Here is a 24,808-nt window from a genome sequence, read left to right as displayed (position 1 = left end):
TATGATCTCTAAAATGAAATCCATCAGATTTCTGTCATCACCGCAAATGAATGTCTTTCTGACCGGCAGGGGCGGATCTACCGGGGTGGCATAGGGTGGCAAATGCCACCCTAAAAGAAAGCCTTGCCACCCCTGCTGCCACCCCATTTGGCAGCAATGAATTAAAAGTGATGGCCAATTTGACAATTTACGAGCGCGAATCTCCAATGTCTGCAGTCCAAAACTGTTTGCTTCCCCTCTCACACATCTGCCACTCATCATGCCCCTTACTTCTATCATACTTCTATCTCCTATTAAGTGAGATCTCATTGTATGGTCACTTATTCCTAATATGAACTATTTCACATGAAACCACAAATGCCAGACATTGATTGCATGAGATTAAGTTTGTCTGTCTGAGTTTGTAAATGGCAGCCTGTTCCCTTTTTGTAGTGTGTACATACTATTTCTCATCAAACTATGATAACTGTGATAAAATTCAGTATATATACGTCTGTCATATGTTGCCACCCCTCAAAAATTCCTGCCCCCCTCTCGCCACCCCATAAATATTTTTCTAGATCCTCCCCTGCTGACCGGTCATGATATATTTTCTTCAGTGTTTCCAAAGTGTTCTGGTTTTCACATTAGTCCTCATAGTTGTAAATATGACTTGAATTAAATGAGGGCTGGAAGAGTAATGGCATTCATTTTCTCGAACAACTTCACAATTTCACCTTTAATGAAGATTGATTCTTCTTCTGATACTCCATTGTTTACTTACAAGGATGGGAGTTACAGAGCAGCAGAGTTTTTTGCACGTGTACGTCTTTTGTCTATATAATTTTGCTCATATTAAACGCGATGCATTCTTGTTAAAAAAAAAAAAAAAAAAAGGTTTCCCAAATATTATTTAAAGAGCCCTCTGTGACTTAAAGTCACTGCTGTTGTGGAGAGATGAGCCAGTTCAACACTGACTGCACTAATTATTTTGCTTAATAAATTATGCATGTAGAGCTTGAGACCATGAGTGAATCAACATTAGCCTTCTAGGTCATTAACATGAATCATTGGAGAGTGACTCGCATGTAATTAATGCAACAGAAAATACAAAGACTGAAAAATGACAAATGCATTACAATATTGAATATACAAAAACAACAATACTGTGTCCCCATTACTTGATATTAAATGACAGTTAACATTACAACTGGTAAACGTTTTTGTATAATGTAGAAATCCAGATTGAATAGAATCAAAGTGGATGCTGTTTTTCTTCATTATTAAATATTGCTAGGTAGGTTACAGTTTTTCTGCAGTCTCTGTAGATCATGTTGTTTACCTGGTGGAACATTTTCTCATTTCTGAAGTTCTCATTCTCATTGTAAGTGAAAAAGAAGAGAGAGAAACACGGATTATCTTAAACCCAGCATCTTAATTTAGTGGTGGATAGCAGCTGATTAGTATGCATTGCCACCTTGTGGACAACTACTAGAACTGGACATGGTACTACTGTATGAAGGAATGAATGATTTAATGAATGAATGAATGAATGAAATAACAGTAAGAAAAAAAACATTTCTATACACTGTACAGCCTCAACAGTTTATCTCTTCTGTATAATATGCTTCCTATAAATGAGGTGAAATATGAACATAGGGCAGATAAGTTGCAGTCTTGCACATAGGGCACCATGCCATCTTAAGTACCATGGTTGTTTTAAAGATGTGTAAGGCAGATGTTTCAAATCAACTTGCCAGAGGTGTCGGCAAGTTTTTTCTATCCTCCTCGCCTTCATTAAAAGATATGGTGATAAACGTGTTCGCTAAATATTTGTGACACACTGGTGTTAAGGATGGAAACTGTTCAATTGTTTTTGATTGGTATGAAACATGCACTCTCAGCACAGCACACACTTAGCTGAAAGTAAACAAGCCCATGTAAAAATGCTGTATCTGTATTGTCCTTGGTATAAATGGTAACTAAGATGCATGTTTTAATAACAATAGGCAGCAGGGAGTTGTGGCAGTTGGCACTGGTTTATGAATTTGGAACAGAATAACTTCCTGTGCCCCAAAAGGATCTCTCAGCAGTGTGACCTATAACAAACCAGCCATATCTGTGCAACACAAAGATTTTACTCAGAGGCTCCTTTGTCGGCTGACCAGCCGTCAGCACATTCACATAAAGCTTAACACAAAAAGCTCTCGAGATACAGCTTCCAAAGTTTCCCTGCTGCTGGCCGCAGTTTATCTGCATCATTGGAACGTGTTGAAACTGTGTGTGTTTGGATGTGTATGTAGGAAAATGAAGACTAACTTCCTCTTATTACCCAAGTTTGAAACTCCAGAACTATGAAACTCCAGAAACCCTATCAGTCATTTGCAGGTTGAAAGATTCAGAAACCTTTTTTCATCAGGGATAAAATGAGCTTGGCACCGACTGTCTGAGGGTTTTGGCTTTCCTCTCAAGGTCAGCCTTGCTTTGAGGTAGGCATTTTTTCGCCCACAGTCTGGGTATATTTCAGGGGCCGTCTAGGGAGATATATAAGCCACAAAATGAAATGCCAGCACACTGACTTATCCTGAACTGTGTCAACTGTGACAAACCCTAACCTTTAGATGCTAAAACACTGTCTAACATTAATTGCATCATATTATTTTGATAGCCCGATCAAGCACTTGTCTCAATGAAATGATAATTTCTCTAAAACCTGACATGATTTGGCATGACTGTAATATAAACATGATTCCCATTGTTGCAATTTCTTCAGTAAGTGCTCACAACGCATTAAAGGGCTGTTGCCATGGCAGCTCTTAGTTGGCAGATACAGTCTTTAAAATAAAACCCAAAAGAAAGAGATATTTCCCAAAGGGCTTTGAAGGTGTGTTTTTTTTTAAGGATTACTGTTAGAATACAATTATTTTTATTTACCAGTAGGAGATTTCAAATGAATCTGACTTTAATACATTTTTTAGTTTTGGTTAAGTTTTTTAATACGTTTTTTTTTTTCCCATTAAAGAGCCAGTTTGATTTTCATGCACAGAAGGTGACTTGCCAGTGAAGAGGAAGTAGATTTCATTGTTACTATCATGTACCTTATTTCCCTGCAACACCCGCATTTCCCCTTCTGCTTTTCTTCTCTCATCTTAACTTATTTCAAATTCACAAATATCTTCTTTAGTCATCATTTTTGCTTGTGCATTAGTTGTTGTTTACACTAAGTAGGTGACACAGTGTTATGTTGTCAGAAGAGCCTAAAATCTGAAACCTCCAGTTTCACTTCATCCCAAAGGTATTCTACCAAGCTGACGTCTGTAATAAACTAAAGTATCTGTCATGTTCCTGGAGCCCTGCTGAGATGATGAGCACTTTGTGATGTGGTCCATTATCCTGCCGGAAGTCTCCATCAAAAAACAATCCATATGGACCTACTGTATAATTAACAGTGCATAGAGGAGTGCATATATTGAGAACTCAATGAATATTCTTTTTTATACACACTTGTACACTGCAGTGTGGCTCCCTCAGGTGGAAAGGCTGTGTCTCTGAAGTACATGTGAACAGGTGTGATAGGGCAGATTTAATGCCAAGCTGTACTAGCTTCTGTGTATTTCTACAACCTGCATGATGCAAACAGATGCTGTTCTGTCCTACTGTGCATGTCTTATCTGTTATCAGTAGCATATGCTGCAACTTTACATTTAGACACAGCAACGAGTAGGCTATAGTTTAATATTGTATATGTTATATAGTATAAGTTTTATACTGTTGATGAGATTGCATTCTTTAGCTGTGTACATTAAACCTTGAGGGAGGATGCATCTTCCCACTCTTTCACTATTTAACAGATACACAGATTGACCTGATGGGGGTGCTATAATTACAGGTCTTTCAAAAGAAATCATAATTTATAGAAGGAAAAACAAGAACATATATTGTTGGGACATTTGATACAAGAAACCTATTTGAATGCTGGCGTTATAATAGTTTTGGGACCCACAAATTGTTAAGAAAGTTTGTTTCTATGCACGGTTTAAATGATATCACTAATTTTCACTTTACCTGCCATCAAATGCTAGAAGAAGGCTAGCAACTATATAAAATTGAAAGATTGGAACACAGTCATGTTTGTGATCAGCAAGATGTGCTTCTACAATCCTGATAGAAAATATAACCTATATATACATATATAATCCTACATATTACTTAACCCTAGTTTTACAAACATTTATTACAAACACATGTCCTTCCTTGCCTTCTAGCAACATTAAAGTAGTTTTATTTTCTGTTGACTTGAATGTGAGTCTGTGCCATCTTAGATTCTCTCCTTCATTATTAAATACAGTATTTCCACCAGCTGCTCTCAAGTTCCCCTTTCACTCATCAGTCAGACATGCAGATCTAAGGTTACTGCTTTGATTAATTCATTGTGCTGACTCTATGCTTGACAGTCAATGCAATAATGAATACATTTTACAATCTTGCAAGTGTAATCATATTTGACTTTCTTTGTTGTATAGTTAGCAATGATTAAGTTCTCATATGCTTGATTATTCTGAATCTTGTGTGAAAATGCTTTTGAGAGAAGTTGTCAAGGAATGTTACCAAAGCAAAAGGTCATCACGTATCGGCCTGTGGGAGAGCAGCCAGAGGGTTTGATAATTGGTAACATCCGAGAAGCCAAGGCTGATGAGAAGCAACCTTGGCCAAAGGGAGTACGAACAGAAGGAGACATAGATAAGATTGTTCCAGGGTATAAAAGAGACAGATAACTTCTCATCAGGGTGCACTTTTCAATCTTCCCTTTGTCTTGTGGACCATGCTCTGAGCATAATATAAAGTGTCACAATACTGTAAGAGAATGTTGTCTTGTTCCTCACTTGTTTGTCAGACTGGAATTTCAAAATTGCCACGACATAAGCAATCATTTTTAGAATGACATGGGCCATAGCTTTTTAACACTAAAGCCATAACACAGATTTTTATCATTATTATTTATTATCTTGAAGTCAATATATCTGCTTTTACTGAGGAGTGTCTCACATTTAGACGTACAGACATTCACACCAATTAAGCTGCAAAGTAAAGAAGAAGAAGAAGAAGAAAAAGAAGAATAAGAAGAATAAGAAGAAGAAGAAGAAGAATAAAGAAGAAGAAGAAGAAGAAGAAGAAGAAGGAGGAGAAGGAGAAGGAGAAGGAGAAGAAAAAGAAGAAGAAGAAGAAGAAGAAGAAGAAGAAGAAGAAGAAGAAGAAGAAGACCCGAGCAGTCTGGGGTTGAGAGCACTTCGTGGTTTGGTCTGTGCGAGGAGACTTGAACCGGCGACCACTGTGTTTTACCATACATATATTTATTTCAGGACATGCTTCATACAGTAAGTGCCGACCACAAAAAAATCTGTTGTTTTAGTGTTCATGACATAGATGATGACAGGATGGCGCAGTCAGGTGTATAGTTTACTGACTGTTGTTGGACATACTCAGGCATTTACCCTCATTCAGCTACAAGATCAAAACAAAAACTGAAAGGTTATGTGTGACTATACATTCCTGACTGTGTGGGTTTCCATGTTACATTTACCTGGAACATAAAACAGGTGGTCTGACACTACCCATGACAATAGCTCACTTAACCTTGTGACTTTAGTACATCTTTATGACAGTATATCTTTGGATTTTACAAAATATGTGCAAGACCAGAAAAACTGCCTCAGTAAATCACAGCTGAAATAAAGTGGTAATGGCGTTGGAAGGGGGCAGCAATCTACATAGAAATAGGCCTGTGACTGGATGTTTGAGTCATCAAATATGAACTTGGAAAGTGGGATGCATTATGCTTTTGCTCTGCCCATGAGCAATCCACATGATAGGTATGACAATGTGAAACTGAATGAAAAGACGGTTTTATAACTGCAACGCCGGCTCTGTTCATAGCTTTTAATATTTTCTCTTTCTGTTTTTTTGTTGTTAAAGTGACATTGGGTTTAGACTACAGTATGTGTGGGAAGAAAAACTCATGAATGAATGCGGTATGGTATTTAGACATCTAGTAACACACACACACACACACACACACACACACACACACACACACACACACACACACATACACACACACACACACACACACACACACACACACACACACACACACACACACACACACACACACACACACACACACTGTGATTTTCTGCTGGGAGGGTTGTCCAATGAAAATAAAGCCAGCATCTATTCTAGTCTCCATTCAGAGCAGGGAGGCTCAGTGGACACAAGCCCCAGACAGAGACACAGACACGCTGCCCCGCATCACTGGGCATGGCCCTGTACGCTCCATGGCCAAGGCCTCTGTTGTTTCAAGAATTCTAGGTTGGTTTGACCACCGTCATCACCACTCTGCTCAAAACTCGACAACTACTTGTACTTCAGAAGGCAATGACTATATATTTAGTAATCAGTATGTGCAGCTAGCCTACACAAGGCCCCTCTCCCAGACAACTGAAGAAATTTTGTCTAAATTTACACCACATCCATTAGCGATGTGCATGCTGGAGAGTTTTAAGTAAAGTAAAAGTTGCAATACCACAATATAAAATACTACAAATACATGGAGTTTTCAAAGTTTTACTAAAGTAATACAATAATCAAAAGTAATGTTACCTGGTGTGCATAGTGTTTAATCTATAAGGCATCATATTTAATAACCTCATCATATCTTTTCTGTACATAATGTTTCTTCTGAAATGTACAGTAGTAAAATTAGTGTAAGCAGCAGATACTCAAGTAAAGTATATATAGTTTACCTCAAAAATGCACTGAATTGCAGTATTTGAGGAACTGTACATGTTTGCAGTCCTTTACTGCTTTGCACTGCAGTTCCCAGAAATGACTTGTTAATCAAACGTTCCAACTGCAACAACATTCATTCAACTACATTGTAGACAGGAGCCGGGAATTAAACTGCCAACCTTACAATTAAAAGCCTGAGCAAAAGCCACCCCTAACTACCCGGTTGTTCTTAAATTACAAACAACTAATGTCAGGCACATACAACAGGATATCTTTTAATTAGCTATATCGAGAGCATACAATGGTTATTTCTGTGGATTGTTTTTATTCAGAACAGAACAGTGTTTACAAAATGAAACCACAGTCCAGAGTATAAATTGTTCATTATTGTTGGTGCGGCGGCACAATAGTGCTGTGTGTTTTTTGTTGTTGTGGAGTGCCAGTGTGATTTAAAGCTGCTGACAGCACCAGACGCTTACACTGCACTAGGCTCCTGCTGTCTCTCGTCCTCTGTCATTTGTATCGATGGATATAGTCTGTCTGCTTGCCTGACAGCCGATCTCTACTTCTCTTCTCTCCCTTCTCGTGCCTCCGTCACCAACCACTGCTCTGTAACTCCTCCTCTCTCTGTTTCTAGCATTTCCCCATCTGCTTCTCTTCTGTTTAAGGCTTTCACCAACACCCATTTTTTACAAATGGCTAAATAGCAAAATGAACTAAACACCTCATATTTTTACACTAACGAATTCAGCTACATTTCAGATATGCTGCAGATTGTTTAACCTTTTTGCCCATAAATCTCAGGTAAATAAAGTAATTTACATTAAAGCCTCCGCATATCTGGTAAAAAAACAAAACAAATAAATACAGATATATGAAGTGTACTATGGTGCAGGCAGACCAAGCTGTGATTAAAACTTGGAATTGTTAATGTGATTGCTAAATATATACTGCATTAAAGACTATGAAGCCCAAAATATTGCTTGTAGCTTCACATTTAGGATGTTAAAACATTTTAATGGGGATGTCTTATCTCTGATGAACCAGTAGAATGGTGGAGTTTGCCTTGCTATTGAGAGACAATTCAATTTAGTTTAGTTTCACTTAATTTAGTGATTAAATGTAGCTTTCTAACATATTTGGAATATTTTGCCTGATTCATTTTGAAATTAAGTTTGATGCCCTTGGATAAGTGTACCATAAAGCATATATATATATATATATATATATATATATATATATATATATATATATATATATATATATATATATATATATATATATATATATATGGTAATTTATGGTAATATTGTGATCAGGATTTTGCTTTGGATTATTAAAAGAGAGAAGGGCAGAGAAAATTGAAATTGAAATGGGGTTTGAATTAGAAAAGGATATTTATATCCAGAAATGCACAGAAAACAACAGAACAATGGAGATGCTTGACGAGTTTAACAACAGAGTTCATTGACCTGAGTGGCAACATTACAGACCAATACATATGTACACTTTCTCTCAGCCTCTCACTCTGTGTGTGTTTGTGTGTGTGTGTGTGTGTGTGTGTGTGTGTGTGTGTGTGTGTGTGTGTCTGTGTGTGTGTGAGAGAGAGAGAGAGAGAGAGACAGTGAGAGGCTGAAAGAAAATAAGAGAGAGAGAGAGAGAGAGAGAGAGAGAGAGAGAGAGAGAGAGAGAGAGAGAGAGAGGCCCTAAACAGTACCTGTGTGTAGAAAAATCCTTCAGTGTAGCACCTGTGTCTGCAGAGAGATCTAGCAGCTCTCTGTGCGCCTTTGTTACAGAACACTGTTGTGATGTTGATGTTTTGCTCGATCCACAACACATCCTCAGGAGGCTAGTATTTCATTGATAGGATATTTACAACCTGTATCATTTTTTATTTATCTTTTCATTGTGTAGTTATTGTACAGTTTCTGCAAGGATAAACCCATACCCCTTGGTTATTAAATAGCATACATTTACCTGTGAGTATACACAGTGTATTCAGATTATTTACTTAAACAAAAGTAAAAACATCACCATGTAAAAATCTAAACAATAAAAAAAAAAAATCCCAAGTACAGCGATATTATCAACAAAGTCATCACAAAAGTATCAAAAAGTAAAAGTACTGATTATGCAGAATGGCCCCTTTCAGATGGTTATTATGCATGTTATATTATTGTATTGTTAACGTGTATGCAGACTTTCAATGTTGCAGCTTTGTCAAGTTATTTTTTCTACTTTATCAGTAGTTACATCTGTAAGAAATTAAAAATAAAAGCATATACTTTTCTTTTGTGAAATCTTAATTTGGAAATTGTCTACTATACATGTAGTAGACTAAGTCATACAGTAAGTATGACAAATAAAATTGTGCAGATGCGCTGCACACACACACAAAACTAACAAAAACTAACCTGGAGTGATGTGTGGAAGTATGAAGTAGCATAAAATGGATATTGTACTTGAGTAGAATACTTAATACTACTTACTGTAGCTGCTTTTCGGTACAGTATAGTTTAATCAATCAATCAATCAATCAATCAATCAATCAATCAATCAATCAATCAATCAATCAATCAATCTATCTATCTATCTATCAATATATCTATCTATCTATCTTTCTATCTATCTATCTATCATCGCACTGCGTCAAGTTTCCTTGAGTTACATTGAAAAAAACATTACCTATTGTGATGTCCCCAAACGGGTTTTTGAGGGAGCGAGCTATCATCGGCCCTTTCCGGCTCTTTCCGTAGATGTTGATGGTGGGTTCGTCACCGCCTCTCCCAGACTGCTTTATGTCTGGCAGCAGAGACCATGCGCGGTCGCCATATTACGGAGCACCCCTCCCCTTCAGTCCCGTCACAGCACAGAGCCACAGCAGCGGTGCAGGAGGCTACATATACTGAACAACGCTACCGCTGGGGAGGACCAGTGATACAGCAAAACCAAGACCTAAACGAGGATTCAGTGGAATGGATTAAACATTTGTACGCCGCTATTAAGTGATCGTAGTTGGCTTTACATCGCTGTGCACCGGATGAAAGGTTGCTTGTTTACATTTTCTTTGCTTTGAACAAATTCAGCAGCTAAAACGACTTGCTATAGTCTGTGTTTAGCTAGCCGGGGATGGAGACAGGCGGCTAGCTAGCGGACGTTACTCCTCTGTCAGGCTAGCATCTAATATAAGGCTAACTTACTTAGCAGCTGTTGTGATTTTAGTACGAGTGGCCATTGCAGCATATTTTCTCATTATAAAACCCACAACATGTTAGATTGTGCTTAACAAAGGCACAAACGGATAACACTGGCGGTTATCCGGTGAATTAAAACTGGCATCAGCTGACGTTAGCTCGCTAGCTACTCAGCAAGCGGCCACTAGCCTCTTTTGCCTCGCTACCTGTCACCGGAGAACACTGAGTCGTGTATGAGAGGCTGTAAATTACATATTGGCACAACTTTGCCTGATATTGGAGAACAGCCGAACTTGGTTTAAATATTTATTTTTTGATCGTGTTATCTGTTGATCGTATTTTAGTCAAAACGGCGCCGTTAACGAACTGCAACCTTATTGCATACTGTCAGAGACCAACTTCCACCCGGATTCTCTCGAAATGCATCATCCGGACCCTGCAGGAGACTCTGGCAGTGTTAGAAAGATGGCGCACCCGGCTGTCTTTCACAGAAAGGGTAGCAACACAGTCAGCGGGAGCGGCTCCACGCTGTCAACACCGGCAAACCCGGTGGTCAATAACAGCCACGTCCCAGCCGATGATTATCAACCCTCCCTGTTGATTCAGTGCCAACCTCCTGCTGGTTCATCCTCCCCTGGTCCTCATCATATTCCACCCCACAGCCTGAATCTGCATTCCCAGCCCCAGCCCACGCAGTCGACTGGAGCTCAGATAAAAAAGAAGAGTGGTTTCCAGATCACAAGTGTGACTCCAGCACAAATATCTGTGAGTACCAACAACAGTATTGCAGAGGACACAGAAAGCTATGATGACCTGGATGAGTCCCACACAGAGGATCTCTCATCTTCTGAAATCCTGGATGTGTCCCTCTCCCGAGCTAATGACATAGGTGGAGCGGAGAGAAGCTCTTCGGAGGAGACGCTGAATCATTTCCATGAGGCAGAGACCCCTGGAGCTGTCTCCCCCAACCAGCCTTCACACCCCCATGCCCTGAACCAGGCTCAACAGCATGGTGGGGCCATGGTGAACGGGACTGTGCACCATCAACACCCTCATCATCCTAACCATGCCCAGGTCTACCCTCTGACCTCTGGGCCTGGGAGCACCCAATCTGCCCTCACTTCTGGAGCTTTACCTTGTGTCACCCAGAAAATGCCTTCTAACGTGGGGGTCCCTCAAGAGAATGTTTCCCAGGCTGCCCCTCTAAGTATTGTTGCTCAGCCTGTCGGGGTTGTGACCCCAGGATCTGTCTCTGGAATGCACAGTTCTGCTACAGGCACTACAGTTAGCATAGTTAATCCCCAGACCAGCACTGTTAGTAATGTGAATATGTTGAGCTCTGCCAACGTGCCTGTGAGAGGGGGGATCAGCATGAGTGCTAGCAGTGGTGGCTTTCCTCTCAGTGTGATAAGTGGCAGTGGGGGGAGCGGAGGTGGTGCTGTTGCAGCTGGGGGTAACCCTATAACCACCACTAATGTCAGCATGATCCAGCAACAACAAAAAATCCACTCCAACATCACTATGACTACTACGACTACAGTTGCTGCTGTCCGTGCCTCTGGAGGGATTGGACTCTCCAGTGGGATCCAGGGAAGAGTTGGATCTGCTGTGCTGCAGCCTGTGAGTGCCCCTGTCACAGCTGTGGCCACAGCCCCTGTACCAACCCCTCCTGCCCAGCCTGCCCCAGCTGCAGCCCCTGCAGTGGCTACCACCAGTTCTCGCTTCAGGGTGGTGAAGCTGGACTCTAGCTCTGAACCCTTTAAGAAGGGCAGATGGACATGCACTGAATTCTATGACAAGGAGACCCCAGCCTCTGCTCCCAGCTCCTCTGCATCTGATACCGGGTCTCTCGGCATGCGTCAGTTTGTCTCTGAGAGCTTTGCTGGGGCCTCAGAGAGGGAAAGCACAAGTGGTAGTTCTGTGAGTAGCGCTATGAGTACATTGAGCCATTATACTGAGAGTGTGTGCAGTGGAGAGGCAGGGGGACCCCCAGTACACCAGCATACCCAGGATTATGCGTCCCCTCCTCAGGGCTTTCAAGGAATCCTCCCCAGTGGCTTAAGCATGGGAGTGCCCCAACCTCACTTGCACCCCCAGGATATTACCCATTCACATGTGAAGACTACTGTGGCCCCCTCGGCCCCTACTAACATTCATCAGCCTGCTCCCATGCAAGGCCGCCAGACCGCCAGTGGGCTCCCTACATCGGCTCAGCAGCTCACTTATGCCCAGGCAGTTGCTAATCAATCCTCAGGCTCCACACATGGCCTTGTGGGTGTTCAGCAGCAGCAGCAGCAGCAGCAGGTAGGCTATGCTACCCTGCCACAGCAACCACCTGCTACCACCCAAGCAGCTCCAGTGCAGGTGAGGGCACCTGAATACACCCATCCACACCAAGGTATCCCCCAGGCTGCTGCTTCTCAACCTCTGTCAAACCAATCTGGATCAGCACTCCTTCACACACAGCCCCAGCAGTCCTCGTCCCTTCAGGCCACCACCTCCAGTATGACCCCTCATGTTGGAGTACCAGGTCTTGGCCAGCAGCCTCAGAACCACCCAGGCCATCTGGATTGCCAGCAGCAGACGCCACAGTCACTCCCAACACAAATCCAAAACCAGGGCCTGGGCACCCAGCTGCCCACAACAGTCCACCAGAGCCAAGTGTCTGCATCAAGTGTGCCTCCTCCCAACCCTCAGAGCACTCCCCAGGCCCAGCCCCAGCCCCAAGCCCACAACACTGGGAATAGTGGTAGGATGCCCCCACAGGGTGTTTCACAGAGCCAACTGTCTATTGTCAGCTCTTCCCAGGACCACAGCAGTGCCCAGGCCCTGGCTCATGCTGCCCAGGCCAGTGCCCTCTATGCTAGTCTGCCCACCTTCACCACCACTCAGCTGCAGGATGCCCAGCGGCTGCTCCTCCAGCACCAGTCTGCTTTGTTGGGGCTGCCCAAGCTGTCCGGAGGGGAGGCTGGATCTGGATCCAGCACTGGCCAGGGTCATGACGCTGAGGGCATCGCCGCTACCGCCAGTGCCTTAACTGCATCAGCTGGTCTCAAAACTGTGGATGGAGAGGAGGATGGGTAAGAGATTCTATTTCCTTAATTTTTTTGTTTATATTTATTTGATTGGTTGTAACCACATTTCGGAACATTGCCAAACATTTTAGCACTAGTCTGAATATCAAAGTAGATTTCTGAGATATGTCCTGATAAATGTGTGTTTGTACACCAACTCAGCATTCCGAGTCTGTCTGAAGCTGGAGGATTTCACTGGTTGCTGTGGCAGCTGTGAGGGAAGAAAAGTATTATTGTTTTCCTAGATAGCCAGCAGACAGTTGCCAGGCTGCCACAGTCTGTCTGTCCTCTGTCAGTGGGACACAGTGCAGGGCTCAGCTGGATGTGACGTCTCTTGTCTTTATCAAGTGGCTGCAGTGATTCGACATTTTACTTAGCCTGACTCCTTGCTTGAATCCTGACTGTCTTCCTTACAGGGCACAATTTCTGCTGGGTGCACAGTTCGCCATACACACTCTCTCAGCACATTTGTTGTTGAAAAGCAGGAAACAAGGTGGAGGCTGTGTGATTTATTTAATTAGAGATAGAACAGAAGGTAGCTGCAAATGTGATATAAATGAACTAAATAGTCTAATTCCACAGATGAAAGAAGATATTAGACCACACTTAATTTTGTTTTACAGCCCATCTCGCAAAGCAGGGCTTAAAATGACACTTCTATCTTTCGATGAGCTCATGAGGAACTAATGGTGGTTTACTTGTTGACATAAAAGGTATAGGGCAGTAGTCCTTTTCCTTCACTAAAAGTGTATTGATTTTATTAAGAGCTCTCTCTCTCTATACTGACTATCTCTTTTTCCTTCATCTCTCTCTCCTCTAGGCGTTACAGTGTGCTTGTGATTTATGCTATGAACCAGCTGAATGTCCCGTGGAATGTCCTCCCAACAATAAGTTTTGAGAACTGATTTTGAGGTTACAGGGGAATTTCAATCACCCAGCCGCATTAGGAAATTGCCCACATTTCAGTCACTCTTACAGTCTTAAGCCCATTTTCCCGATCTCTGAAAATGTTTCAGGTTGTTTTGCATACCTGAGTTATAATTATAAAGATGATGAGATTACTGGGGATGTAACATGGTTGTAATGATGCTAGTTTTGTTTCACTCTATCTTTATGGGCCAGTTAGATGGATACTGAAGGATGGCTACTGTTATCACATGACGTTTAACTCTAAGGAATGTGAAATCTATGGGGATCAGGTGGATTATTGTCTTTGATGATAAGTAGCATTCGGGTGAAACCAAAGCCCTTGTTTCAAATGAGAAGATTGTCTTGGTGAATTAGGCTCACTGTTAATTTCTCCGTAGTGTACCTGCTGTCACACCAATGCAAGTAGGTGACAGTCACATGTCTGTTTCCTTACTAATGGGTGGCTGCAACTGGAACTGGCTGTTTCTCTCCCATTCTTAACCAATGAATCCTCATTGACAAAAAAAAGTAGTGTAAACCCAGAGATGACGGCACGGCCTCATGCTGATGCAAACGCACACTCGCTCATGCACCAATCAAGCTTTTCCCCCCAGATTCAAGTTGTCTTATATTTGATAATCTGCTGCAACTTAATTCAATTTGTTATATCTTCTAAGACTCAATTTGAAGTACAGACAAACCACTAGGGGTGTACGATTCAGAAAATGTCACGATTTGATTCCGATTTTTAGGCTCACGATTTGATTCAGTATCGACTTTCGATTAAAAAAAAAACGATTCTCGATTCAAAAAACGATTCACAGTATGTACATGTAGTTACTTTTCGTGTGTGTGTATATATATATATATATATATATATATATATATAGATATAGATATAGAGATATATATATAGAGATATATATATATATATATATATATATATATATATATATATATATATATATATATATATATATATCTCTCTTAGTACATTCATGTGGATTTATTATTTTAACATCCTGTTATGATGTGTGTGTATGTGATGTCTGTAAGCTACTGGGACCTTGAATTTTCCCTTGGGGATCAAAAAGTATCTATCATGTGATTGCAGTAGACATACAATTTTAAAAAGAAAAAAAAAAGAAAATATGAGTCGATTTTGAATCGGTAGAGCTTGAATCGCGATTCGAATATGAATCGATTTTTTTTTTTTTTTTGCACACCCCTACAAACCACACTCTTTAATTGGAGCATACATTTAGAAAAGCATACTGCTATATATATGTACATTAATAAAATAAAATGCTAAACCTGAGGAAAAACCTGAATGAATAAGATCATACTGAGCATCCACAGAGCGTTGAGGCCAAGCTACTTTTCGGTAACTGCTTCACTAATTAATCTGTTACTCTTCCATTGTTATCCGCATAACTATTTGCAATGCTTGGGGAACTTGAGTTGTGTATATACTCTTTTCAGTTCTGTATTGTTTGTGAGTTGAGCATTAATTTAGCAGATTAAAAAGGCTTGATGTATGAGTAGTTTTTGAGTCAGATTTTGAGAAAGAAACGCTAGGCGCTAGGTGAAGGCTATTTTAATTGTAAGCCAACTTTACTTCGGTTTTCAGGTTAAGTCTTTGGGACAAAAAATGGGGGGAATACTTTTAACTTTAATAAAATCAAATTGTCTAATCTTTGTTTGCATTTTATTCGTATCAACAGAATGTTGTGAAATGATAACGATACATGTTCATATCATCACAATATGATTGCGCTATAAGTAGACGGCCAGTATTATTGAATTATTGCCTTAAATCTCATAGTTGTAACTTAGGATCGACTGGGTATGAATTGCTTTCACTTGCTTGCTAAAAAATTATGGTCGTTTTGTGTAAAGAGGCAGTAAAGTGTGTAAGTGATTGCACCTTTTTAAAGTCACTTTAATGAAAGCATTTCTAAGACCCGGGACCTTTTTCCTTTGTGTACTAATTGCCAGGACAGTCCCTCTCATAAAATCTAATTTGTTCTCTGTCTGGTAGGAATGTATATACAAGCATGTTCCGGGCGGGGGTTCTGTGCCATATCAGTTGTTGTACAGTTCCAGTCAACATGTTCAGGATTTAATGTGTGGCATGACCCTGCCCTCGTAAATCACCTCCTGAGGCACGGCTATAAAAAACGGCAGGGTCTCCTTAGTGTCTGTGCGCGTGTGTGTTGCATTTGCTCTATCTGCACTGACAAGTCATTAATGGAATACATTCAAGATGGGTGGGTGCTGGTCTGTGTGTGTGGGAATGCTGCTGCTTATTGACTGCTGGGGTTTAAAGGCTCATTGATGGTAAAACGGTGATTAGAAAAATGGTGTCAAATGTAAAATGGCATGAGCAAAATGTAACTAATGTGAAAGCAGGCATTTTAATGTGATCATATGCAGGTTTCCACATGCATGCCTCTTTGCATGCGAGGATGTGGTTTTGTGCTGTTAGACTGTGCGTGTGTGCGCGCGCATGTGTATGTTGATGTCTTGTAGTTTAGTTCTTGTTTCTTCGGATGGAAGACGGTGTTTTGACGAGAGGTAATGTAGGTCTGGTTAGCAAACTTGTCTAGCTTAGTTCAGTAGGACCTGGGTGTAGGACTAAAGTTATGGTTTCTGTTCTACCTTTTATGCAAAACACTTTATTAACAGCTGTTAGGTTGTCATTGACAAATTGGGTGTTTTTGAGGGTATATACTCTTACAGTTTATCCTTTTTTTTTTTTTTTTTTTCCCCAAGTCGCACCCAGTGTCTCTAAGGTTGACCTTTTTATTTGTAGGTAAATTTGGAAAACAACCTTTGATGGTTTGAGATTTTGGTCCAAGTTTTAAGTACTTTCTGTTTCTCAGTTTTAATGTTTTCTAGCAGCATGTGACATGATCTTAGTACAGTTTGTTTTCTGTTATTTCAACAGGCCTACTTCTTGTCCTAGTGAAGCTATGTTGGTATTTAAACAAGATATTACATTTATTCCAAGGCCTCCTTGGAATATAAAGCGACAAATTGACAGACTGTTATTCTGGCTTTTAATGATGTGCAGTTTCAGATTATTTAATCAAGCATTCTTTTGTGATAAAATCTGTCACATGCAAAGATAGACAAAATCACCACTTAAACATATTTGGATCAAAGCCAACAGCCAATGTTCTTTTTTACTTCCTTTTGGAAATGCATTTATTTTTTCAGCTAGTCTCAAGGAGTCAAAAGCATTCAACACCAGTATTGTGTTGAATGCATGTATTAGAAGTGTGGTTGTTCTGACTAAAAACAGCACTTTGTTTAAAAAAAAAAAAAAAAGAGAACCACAGGGGGTTGCATTGGTGGAGCTGTGTTACTTCAGCCACCATGAATGTAGACTTGCATGTATTTAATTGGTGGCCACGGTGCCAATGACTATGCATTGTGGCAAAATTTGAGGTACAACTTTTTTTTTTTTTTGCCAAATTTGCCTGCGTCTTTTTTGCCGAAGCCCCTGCTGTGCCAATGCAATGGTCTCATTGAAATGAATGAGGATGCTGCAACACAGCGCTATTGTTGGTCTGAACACAGCCAAGGCTCAGGGGAATGTGGCTCTGGCTGGCAGTATGATGGCTATCTCTGCTGCTGCCTATTTTGAATGTAATCTTCCCCCTGGCAGTGCAGGGAGTCAGTGTGTGCTGGGCCTGTTGCTCATTGTGCGGAGATCAACGAGATCCCCAAAATTCACCACACACACTCACAGAGGAAGTGACCCAACCTGACCCAGCCCGTCGAAATCAGGTCTACTGAAGCTCGTTGAGACCACTGAGGACACAGCAGACTGGACCAGATGAAACCAGACTGGGCAGAGTTGTGCATCAGTGTACCAGCTCTGATAAATCCCGCCATTATGTTGCTCCACTATTTCCTCTGTTAGTGTGTCCGCTCTGTAGATGGTTTTGTATGAGCATTGGCTTGGGGAAGGTTATACCATAGATTTCGACAAACTTGATGTCCAGATGTTGCGGTCTGTCATTCTACAGTTGGTCTTGGATAAAAGAGATGTACTAAACATAGGCCACATGTTGATTTGTCTGTCTTTTTCAGGCCAAATTTTCTTTAATGGCTGTTCCCACAGCCGTATGAGTTTAGAGGCAGCACTGTCCTTCTCTCAGCCCGAGCCCACCTTAGCCATCCTATTGAGTTACATAGGTATCCTGATGTATCATAGATGGTTTCCTTGCAATACATTTATAAACATATGCAAAATGCAGTATATTCTGAGGTGTAATACTCATGTTAGCATACACTTAATATTATTTTGTATTTTTAGTAGCAAACACTCGTCCCCCTGTAGGATTGAAAGATGGCTCTAAAAAGTTCTGTATGTAGCATTGTCTTACATAGAGTTGACTTGATTTTGAAGTCAGTTAGAATGGCTTCCAATGGTGACCAGTTATAACATTTAGAAAATGTTTTAAAAATGATGCTGAAAAGTAATATTTCATATATCTTTGATATGCTTTGTCGTTTCTAGCGTCATTTGGTCCATTTTCTCGTGAATCTGTGATCGGTGGTGATGGCGCAGTGGATATGACACATTCCTTTGGTGTGGGAGATCTGGGTTCCATTCCCACTGTGATACATCAACCAATGTGTCCCTGAGCAAGACACTTAACCCATAGTTGCTCCAGAGGCGTGCAACCTCTGACATATATATATATATATATATATATATATATATATATATATATATATATATATATATATATATATATATAGCAATTGTAAGTCGCTTTGGATAAAAGCGTTAGCTAAATGACATGTAATGTAATGTAATAATTTTGTAATTTTCATTTGCGTGTAACAAAACAATGTGTCAACGGTGCGCTCCATGTGCTGATTATTAATAACCTCACTTGGGGATTTATAATAATGTTTACTGGTCAGTCCAAAAAAAGAATTCAACTGCTGAGAATGGTTTACCTTCTTCTATGTCATGACAAACACTCATACTCAAATCAGTTATTTTTTATAGCAAATGCATCAATATTGTGCCAGTGTTTGGCTGTTGCCTTTTATATACAGCTCTGGCTCGTCCACAGTTGCACCAAAAGTGTTTCACTAAATGTAAACAGCATTTGTTATTTGTTATGCTGCTGACGCCTCCCCCATTCCCACCACATAGACCAAGCCAGAGAACACCAGAACACAGCAGAGCATCAACATGCTGTGTATGAGCGAGAGAGAGAGGGAGGTCTCACTGCACACTACAGAATATTTACTATGTCTTTCTAAGCCAAGCGATGAAAGCATGAATTGCAGAATGAAACTAACCAAACGAAGATTGTGAGCAGTTTACTGTGTGTTGATGAAATGGAGGTTAATTCAAACCACTCGTATATGCATATATCACGCTATAAATCGCCCCTTGTCTTTGCCCGTTGCTTATTTGTATGCTTTGTGCAGATGCGTCATTGATTTCATTTGTCTCCTCGCCCCCTTCTTTTAGATGGTTTATTTTTCCATCAATAAACAGGATTGTTTCACTTAAGAGTGCGGTGGGAAAACTAATGGCTCGTAATGGATGATAATGGACTCCTACACACACACACACACACACACACACACACACACACACACACACACACACACACACACGATTGCCATGTCTAAAAACTGCTCCTGCTGTTTTCATTTTGGTTCTTTATGTACCTGTACAATATTGGCAGAAGCACTTAGATTGCTGCACCAACTATTATTTGTTTGTTTATTTATTGTCTTTCTACTGAGAGGGTCTGTAGTGCATCAAAATCAATACTGGTCATCACAATATAATCACACTCAAAATGGGTTGTCCTGTTGGGTTCATGAGAGGTTCATTGTTTGCCTCTCTCTGTTTCTTGTGTGAATATGACAGTTTGGAGCACTGCAAAGAAAACGCACTAACCAAAATAGATGTTTTTGTAAAAATTGTCGTGCTGATTCACTTATTAGTTCAGGAGAACATAAACATTATAGTCCCTCGTAGATCGTTTGGTTTGGTGCTCGACGCTAACGTTTTACAGCAACATTGTCAAGTTTTGACCTCGTGCTAATAGCGATATGCTAATATAGCTTTAGGAATCTATCAAAGTTAATAATCACTGTAGATGGACACTGTACTTACTATAGTCATTTTAAGTGTTCGGTATACAGTACTTCAAACAGGATTGACTCAAGATCCTTGATAAACTAGTGCTGTCTTGTTAACATGGGGTTTGGACAGTCAAAATAAGTAAGGAGTAGGAGACACTTGCTTGAGCTATGTATTGTTGTAACTAGGGCTGCACAATTAATCGCAATTTTATCTAAATCACAATATGGACTAGTGCAATATCCAAATCACAGAGGGGTGCAATATTTGTTAAAGGCAAAATATGTGTCAAACCGTTCTGAATGAAGTATTGTGGTGCTGCAGAGACGTCCTGGCCTACAAATCCTATCCTACAGACTACAGAAAACTTTCTTTTTTTGGTACAGATCCTCGCAAAAATCACACTATAATCATTTTAATTTTTTAAGATTTAATATTAGTCAATGAAAATGAGAATAATGACACACATGATCATTCCCTTCAATATCGTTATTCATATTGCAATCGCAATATCAGTCAAAATAATCGCAATTAGATATTTTCCTCATATCGTGCAGCCCTAGTTGTAACACACTGTGTTAAATGTACTTAGTATTACTTAAGGAACAAATAGGGGTTCTCATCATTTGTTGGAGAAGCCAGCTTATTGAAAAGAATAGAGGGACAAAGGAGTGATTCTTTTGTGGTAATTATAGACCATTTTCTCATGTGTGGCATAATATGTATGTAATGTATGACACAGTGAAGCTGTGTTGATGGTTTTATGTTCAGCCACTCTTTTTTTTATTTTTATTTTAAGGCTTTAGTGGGCTGCCACTGTCATCCCCCTAAACATGCAGGCAATGTGCTGAATCATGGCCGGCATTCCTGTGGCCAGAACACTGTCCAGTCAGCTCCAGGAATCAATCTCTCTCTCTCTCTCGCTCGCTCGCTCTCTCTCTCTCTCATCCCTCAAATTCTCTCTCTCTCTCTCTCTCTCTCTCTCTCTCTCTCTCTCTCTCTCTCGTCCCTCAAAAGGTTATTTTGCCTTATATTGTGGCAAGAGAAGACATTTAGCTGCTAGTCATGCCATACTTTTATCTCCCCCTAATAAAAAAAGGAAGCTTTTTGTCCTCAGTGTAGGCAGTGAAGCCTGGTATGCACTCTCTCACTGACACAAATAGAGAGTGCAGTGGATGACTTTGCAATCAATCAATCAATCAATCAATCATTACTACATGTCAAAAAGGCAGGAAGTTCAGAAGGAAAGATAATCGCAGACAACTGTTGTAATACCAAACGTTAACTTACAGCAATTGTTTAAAAAACAACAATTGACAGTTTGGGAAAATGTGCTTTAACTATTTTAGAGGGTGAGATAAGAAGATCAATGTCTGTCCATAGCTTCAGTTGGGGCAGGGTTAGCATAGCTTAGCAAAAAGACTGTAAGCTGATGGAAACGGCTAGCCTGGCTCTGTTTTAGAAACACTCATTACAGTTTCCTGCTGAAATATTAGAACCAGTCTAATGATCATCATGCATTGTGCCAGGGGTAACTATTGATTTATGTGGTTTGCTATTGTTGTTGGAGCCTCATTGTTTCAGCCTGGTTTTGGCTCGGCTGGGATGACGTGAGAGCTCTATGTGAGAGTCTTTTCCCATAGGGGTTGATATTCATTCACTCTTGCTTTGTGTGAGCTAATCCCTTTCTCTATGCTCTGTGGCTGAATGAGGAAGGCTGCTGGAGGGAAGGGTTGAAGTTTTTTTTTTTAATGATATTTTTCCTTCAATAGCCCAGCCAGCTGCACCTTAATAGCATGAATAAAGCACAGAGACACTTGGCTCTTAATTGTGTGTGTCCGGTACTTAATGTCCGTGTACTGGACTCGTTTCCCATATATAAAATTTATTTAGGTAGCCCACACAAATACACTTACTCCTGTGTGTGGGTGAGCTTTCTATGTTTGCGTGTGCTGAACACACTGCTTTTTTAAATAACATTTCATCTTTTAAATTTTGTATTTAATACTGTTTTGAAGCAGACTGAATGTGCAGTGCTGTTTGCAGTCCAGCTCACTCTGACACCCGCACTTCTCTTTGGAATAACTAGAATGCTAGAATAACATGCCTCATATATTTCCTTTGGTTTCTATTGGTGCAGTCACTGTAGCATGAATGCCATCTATAGTAGTACTACTGTACTAGTTGTAGTGCTGTACTACCCCCTGCTGGTTGGCAAGCTGTGAACTGGCGCACCGGGCTCATCATATATATGTACTGTATTTGGGTCATGTGACTGCTGTTTTTAGGCTTAAATGAACCAATTTGTCAAGCCCTATATGTCCTAACATTGACTGGTCAAATATCCGTGGGAGAGGGCTGAAGTACCACTGCTCTCAATGCTCCATTTCAGGCATGCTAGCCTCGATGCTGGGAGGGGAAAGAGAAGCAGCAGTATATTTGTTTTATAAACATGCATGGACTTAGAATTTTTCTACTGCTTAATTTCTTGGCAAATTAACTTTTAATCATATTGGGCCCAATTCCATCATCATTTGTTTAAATTTCTTTCGCACATCTTTTAATGTAGCCATTGTTCATTTGTTTTTTTAATAAGCCTTAAAAATCAACTTTTAGATTTTTGAGGATTGCATGAAATAGGTTCATCACTGTACAATATAGAAAAGTAATGCACACCCAGGGCTGTCGTGAGGTGCTGATCACTGTAAGTAGACTTGAAAGTAAGAAAAAAGTGTTGCACACTCTGGCTCCTTATGCATTTCTCTCTATATTTTGATGATGTTTCGGCCACCAGGCCTTCTTCAAAATCAACAATCAAAGTCCGACACATTCACTGATGTTATATAGGCCACACCCTTGTCACAAATCTGATGGTGATTAGATAATCATGTTACACCATTAGGGTAAGAAGAAAAAAAACATCCGTCCCATTACTACCATATATAGAGATCTTAATTGTATATACAATGTTTAAATGTACATAAAACAATTCTAATTGATATATAGCAAATGTTCATTCATACAGTCCATCACTGTAATAATTAAATCATCTCTATTTTCTAAAAAAAAAAATGACATTTTGTAGTGAGTGGTGCTGCAATTGAAAGGGAATCGGTTTGAAAAGGTTAATGCATGTGCTGGTGCCTTCATGTGCTTCAGCATCTGAGACTTCTTGAGAAGAGAGAGAGTCATGTGAGATTTATTGAGTTCACAAAGCAGTCGTACGGTAAATGTCGCATACATGGTAGTCTATATCCTTGACGTTCCACTTTCTGGGATTGCTCCGTTGCCGATGGAAATTCTGCTGGATTTCACTCATTTAGGCCTGATATCAGTTGCCTTGGGCTTCCTTTGTGTTGGCATTTTAAACTTCGGTGGATTTCTGAGGACTATGGTTAACTGCTCCCCAGATCTCTGCAGGGTAAATCCAGACAGCTAGCTAGACTATCTGTCCAATCTGAGTTTTCTGTTGCACAACTAAAACAACTTTTAAACATACACGTTCCACCAAAACAAGTTCCTTTCCGGGGCTATTTTGCAGCGGCACTGCGGCTTTTCCCGGTGCCTAGCGCCGCCCAAGACGATTGTGATTGGTTTAAAGAAATGCCAATAAATCAGAGCACATCTTTCTCCTATCCCGTAATGGTGTGTGGAGTAGCCAGACCCTCCTCCGCAGCGCTGCGGTGGAGGAAGGTCTGTCAAAACAAGACTACATAAATGGTAATGTGAATTAATTGTTATGAAACCCCAGGGCTAAATATTTTAGGATGAAAGGAACTAATATGCAGTGTTGCAATCCATTCACAGGAAGCAAATTAATAAGAGTTATAAGTAAGTAAGCCCTCAACTTGAGTGGAAGTCTGGACTTGCAGGTTAAACCTCTGCTGCACTGGACTTTTAGAATCAGCAAAATGTTGTCCGTAGGAAATCGATGTAAATTTGTCTTTGACATGGCTCACACAGGTAGAATAATAACATACATAGTTAAAAATATATACATATATATTTACACATAGAGTTAAAAGTAGTTTGGCTGTAAAGTGCAAATATGTTCGGGTGTTGCAGTACTAATTGCTCCATAGCTTGTACATCATGTTAATAGCAGTCAGTATGAATGATATGGATATATTTGTCCTGGGCAGAGGATTTTTAGAATGGGGGGTCTGATGGTTGGATAATGGAATGAGTAATGGAGGGGGTGGGATTGAAGGGCCCTGTGTGATGAGGGTGGTTTTACCTCTAACTGCCTGGGTGTGGAGATCTGATATTGAGGACCTGGTCACTTTGAGTTGATTATGTACAGACTGGACAGAGGTCTGGATTGAAAGCTGTTAAGGATATTCATTGAGTCACAATTGGAAGCAGTGCAGTTCATGAGAGGCTACTCTAGAGTTTAAGGAGCCTTGGATTAAAAACATGCTACAAGTCCCTCTAGTGGCTAATAAGAAACACTACATGACAGAACATCTCAAATGATTATAAAGGCTTTGCTCAGCCAAGATCTTAATTTTTGGCTTTGTTAAAAGTTTATTTTCCAAATAAGTAATACTTTTTTTTTTTTTTTAAATGCACTTCATGAGTTTTCTCCAATTGCAAATAAAGCTCAAATACTGTGATCATAGTACTGGTAGGTCCCATTGAAGAGACGAGCACTTCTGTGAGCATGATATTATTATACGTTTCACTGCAAAGAAAAACACCCATTTTATTTAACGGTTTCTCTTATGTAGTAA

The 24,808-nt window shown here is 40.2% G+C and overlaps 1 protein-coding gene across 1 annotated transcript in view; it reads left to right on the top strand.

Annotated features, from left to right (window-relative positions):
• The first annotated feature begins 9,581 nt into the window (after positions 1-9,581).
• Positions 9,582-24,808, top strand: part of LOC116037717 (TSC22 domain family protein 1-like) — a 35,044-nt gene continuing 19,817 nt past the window's right edge. Inside the window, exon 1 of the mRNA XM_031281696.2 lies at positions 9,582-13,042. Within this exon, the coding sequence (XP_031137556.1) occupies positions 10,383-13,042 (2,660 nt within the window). The 5' untranslated portion in view covers positions 9,582-10,382. The remainder of the gene's footprint in view (positions 13,043-24,808) is intronic.

Source organism: Sander lucioperca, chromosome 8, assembly GCF_008315115.2.
Source record: "Sander lucioperca isolate FBNREF2018 chromosome 8, SLUC_FBN_1.2, whole genome shotgun sequence".
NCBI lineage: Eukaryota > Metazoa > Chordata > Actinopteri > Perciformes > Percidae > Sander > Sander lucioperca.
The sequence above is the reverse complement of the archived record's forward strand: the minus strand, read 5'-3'. Positions and strand labels throughout refer to the sequence as shown.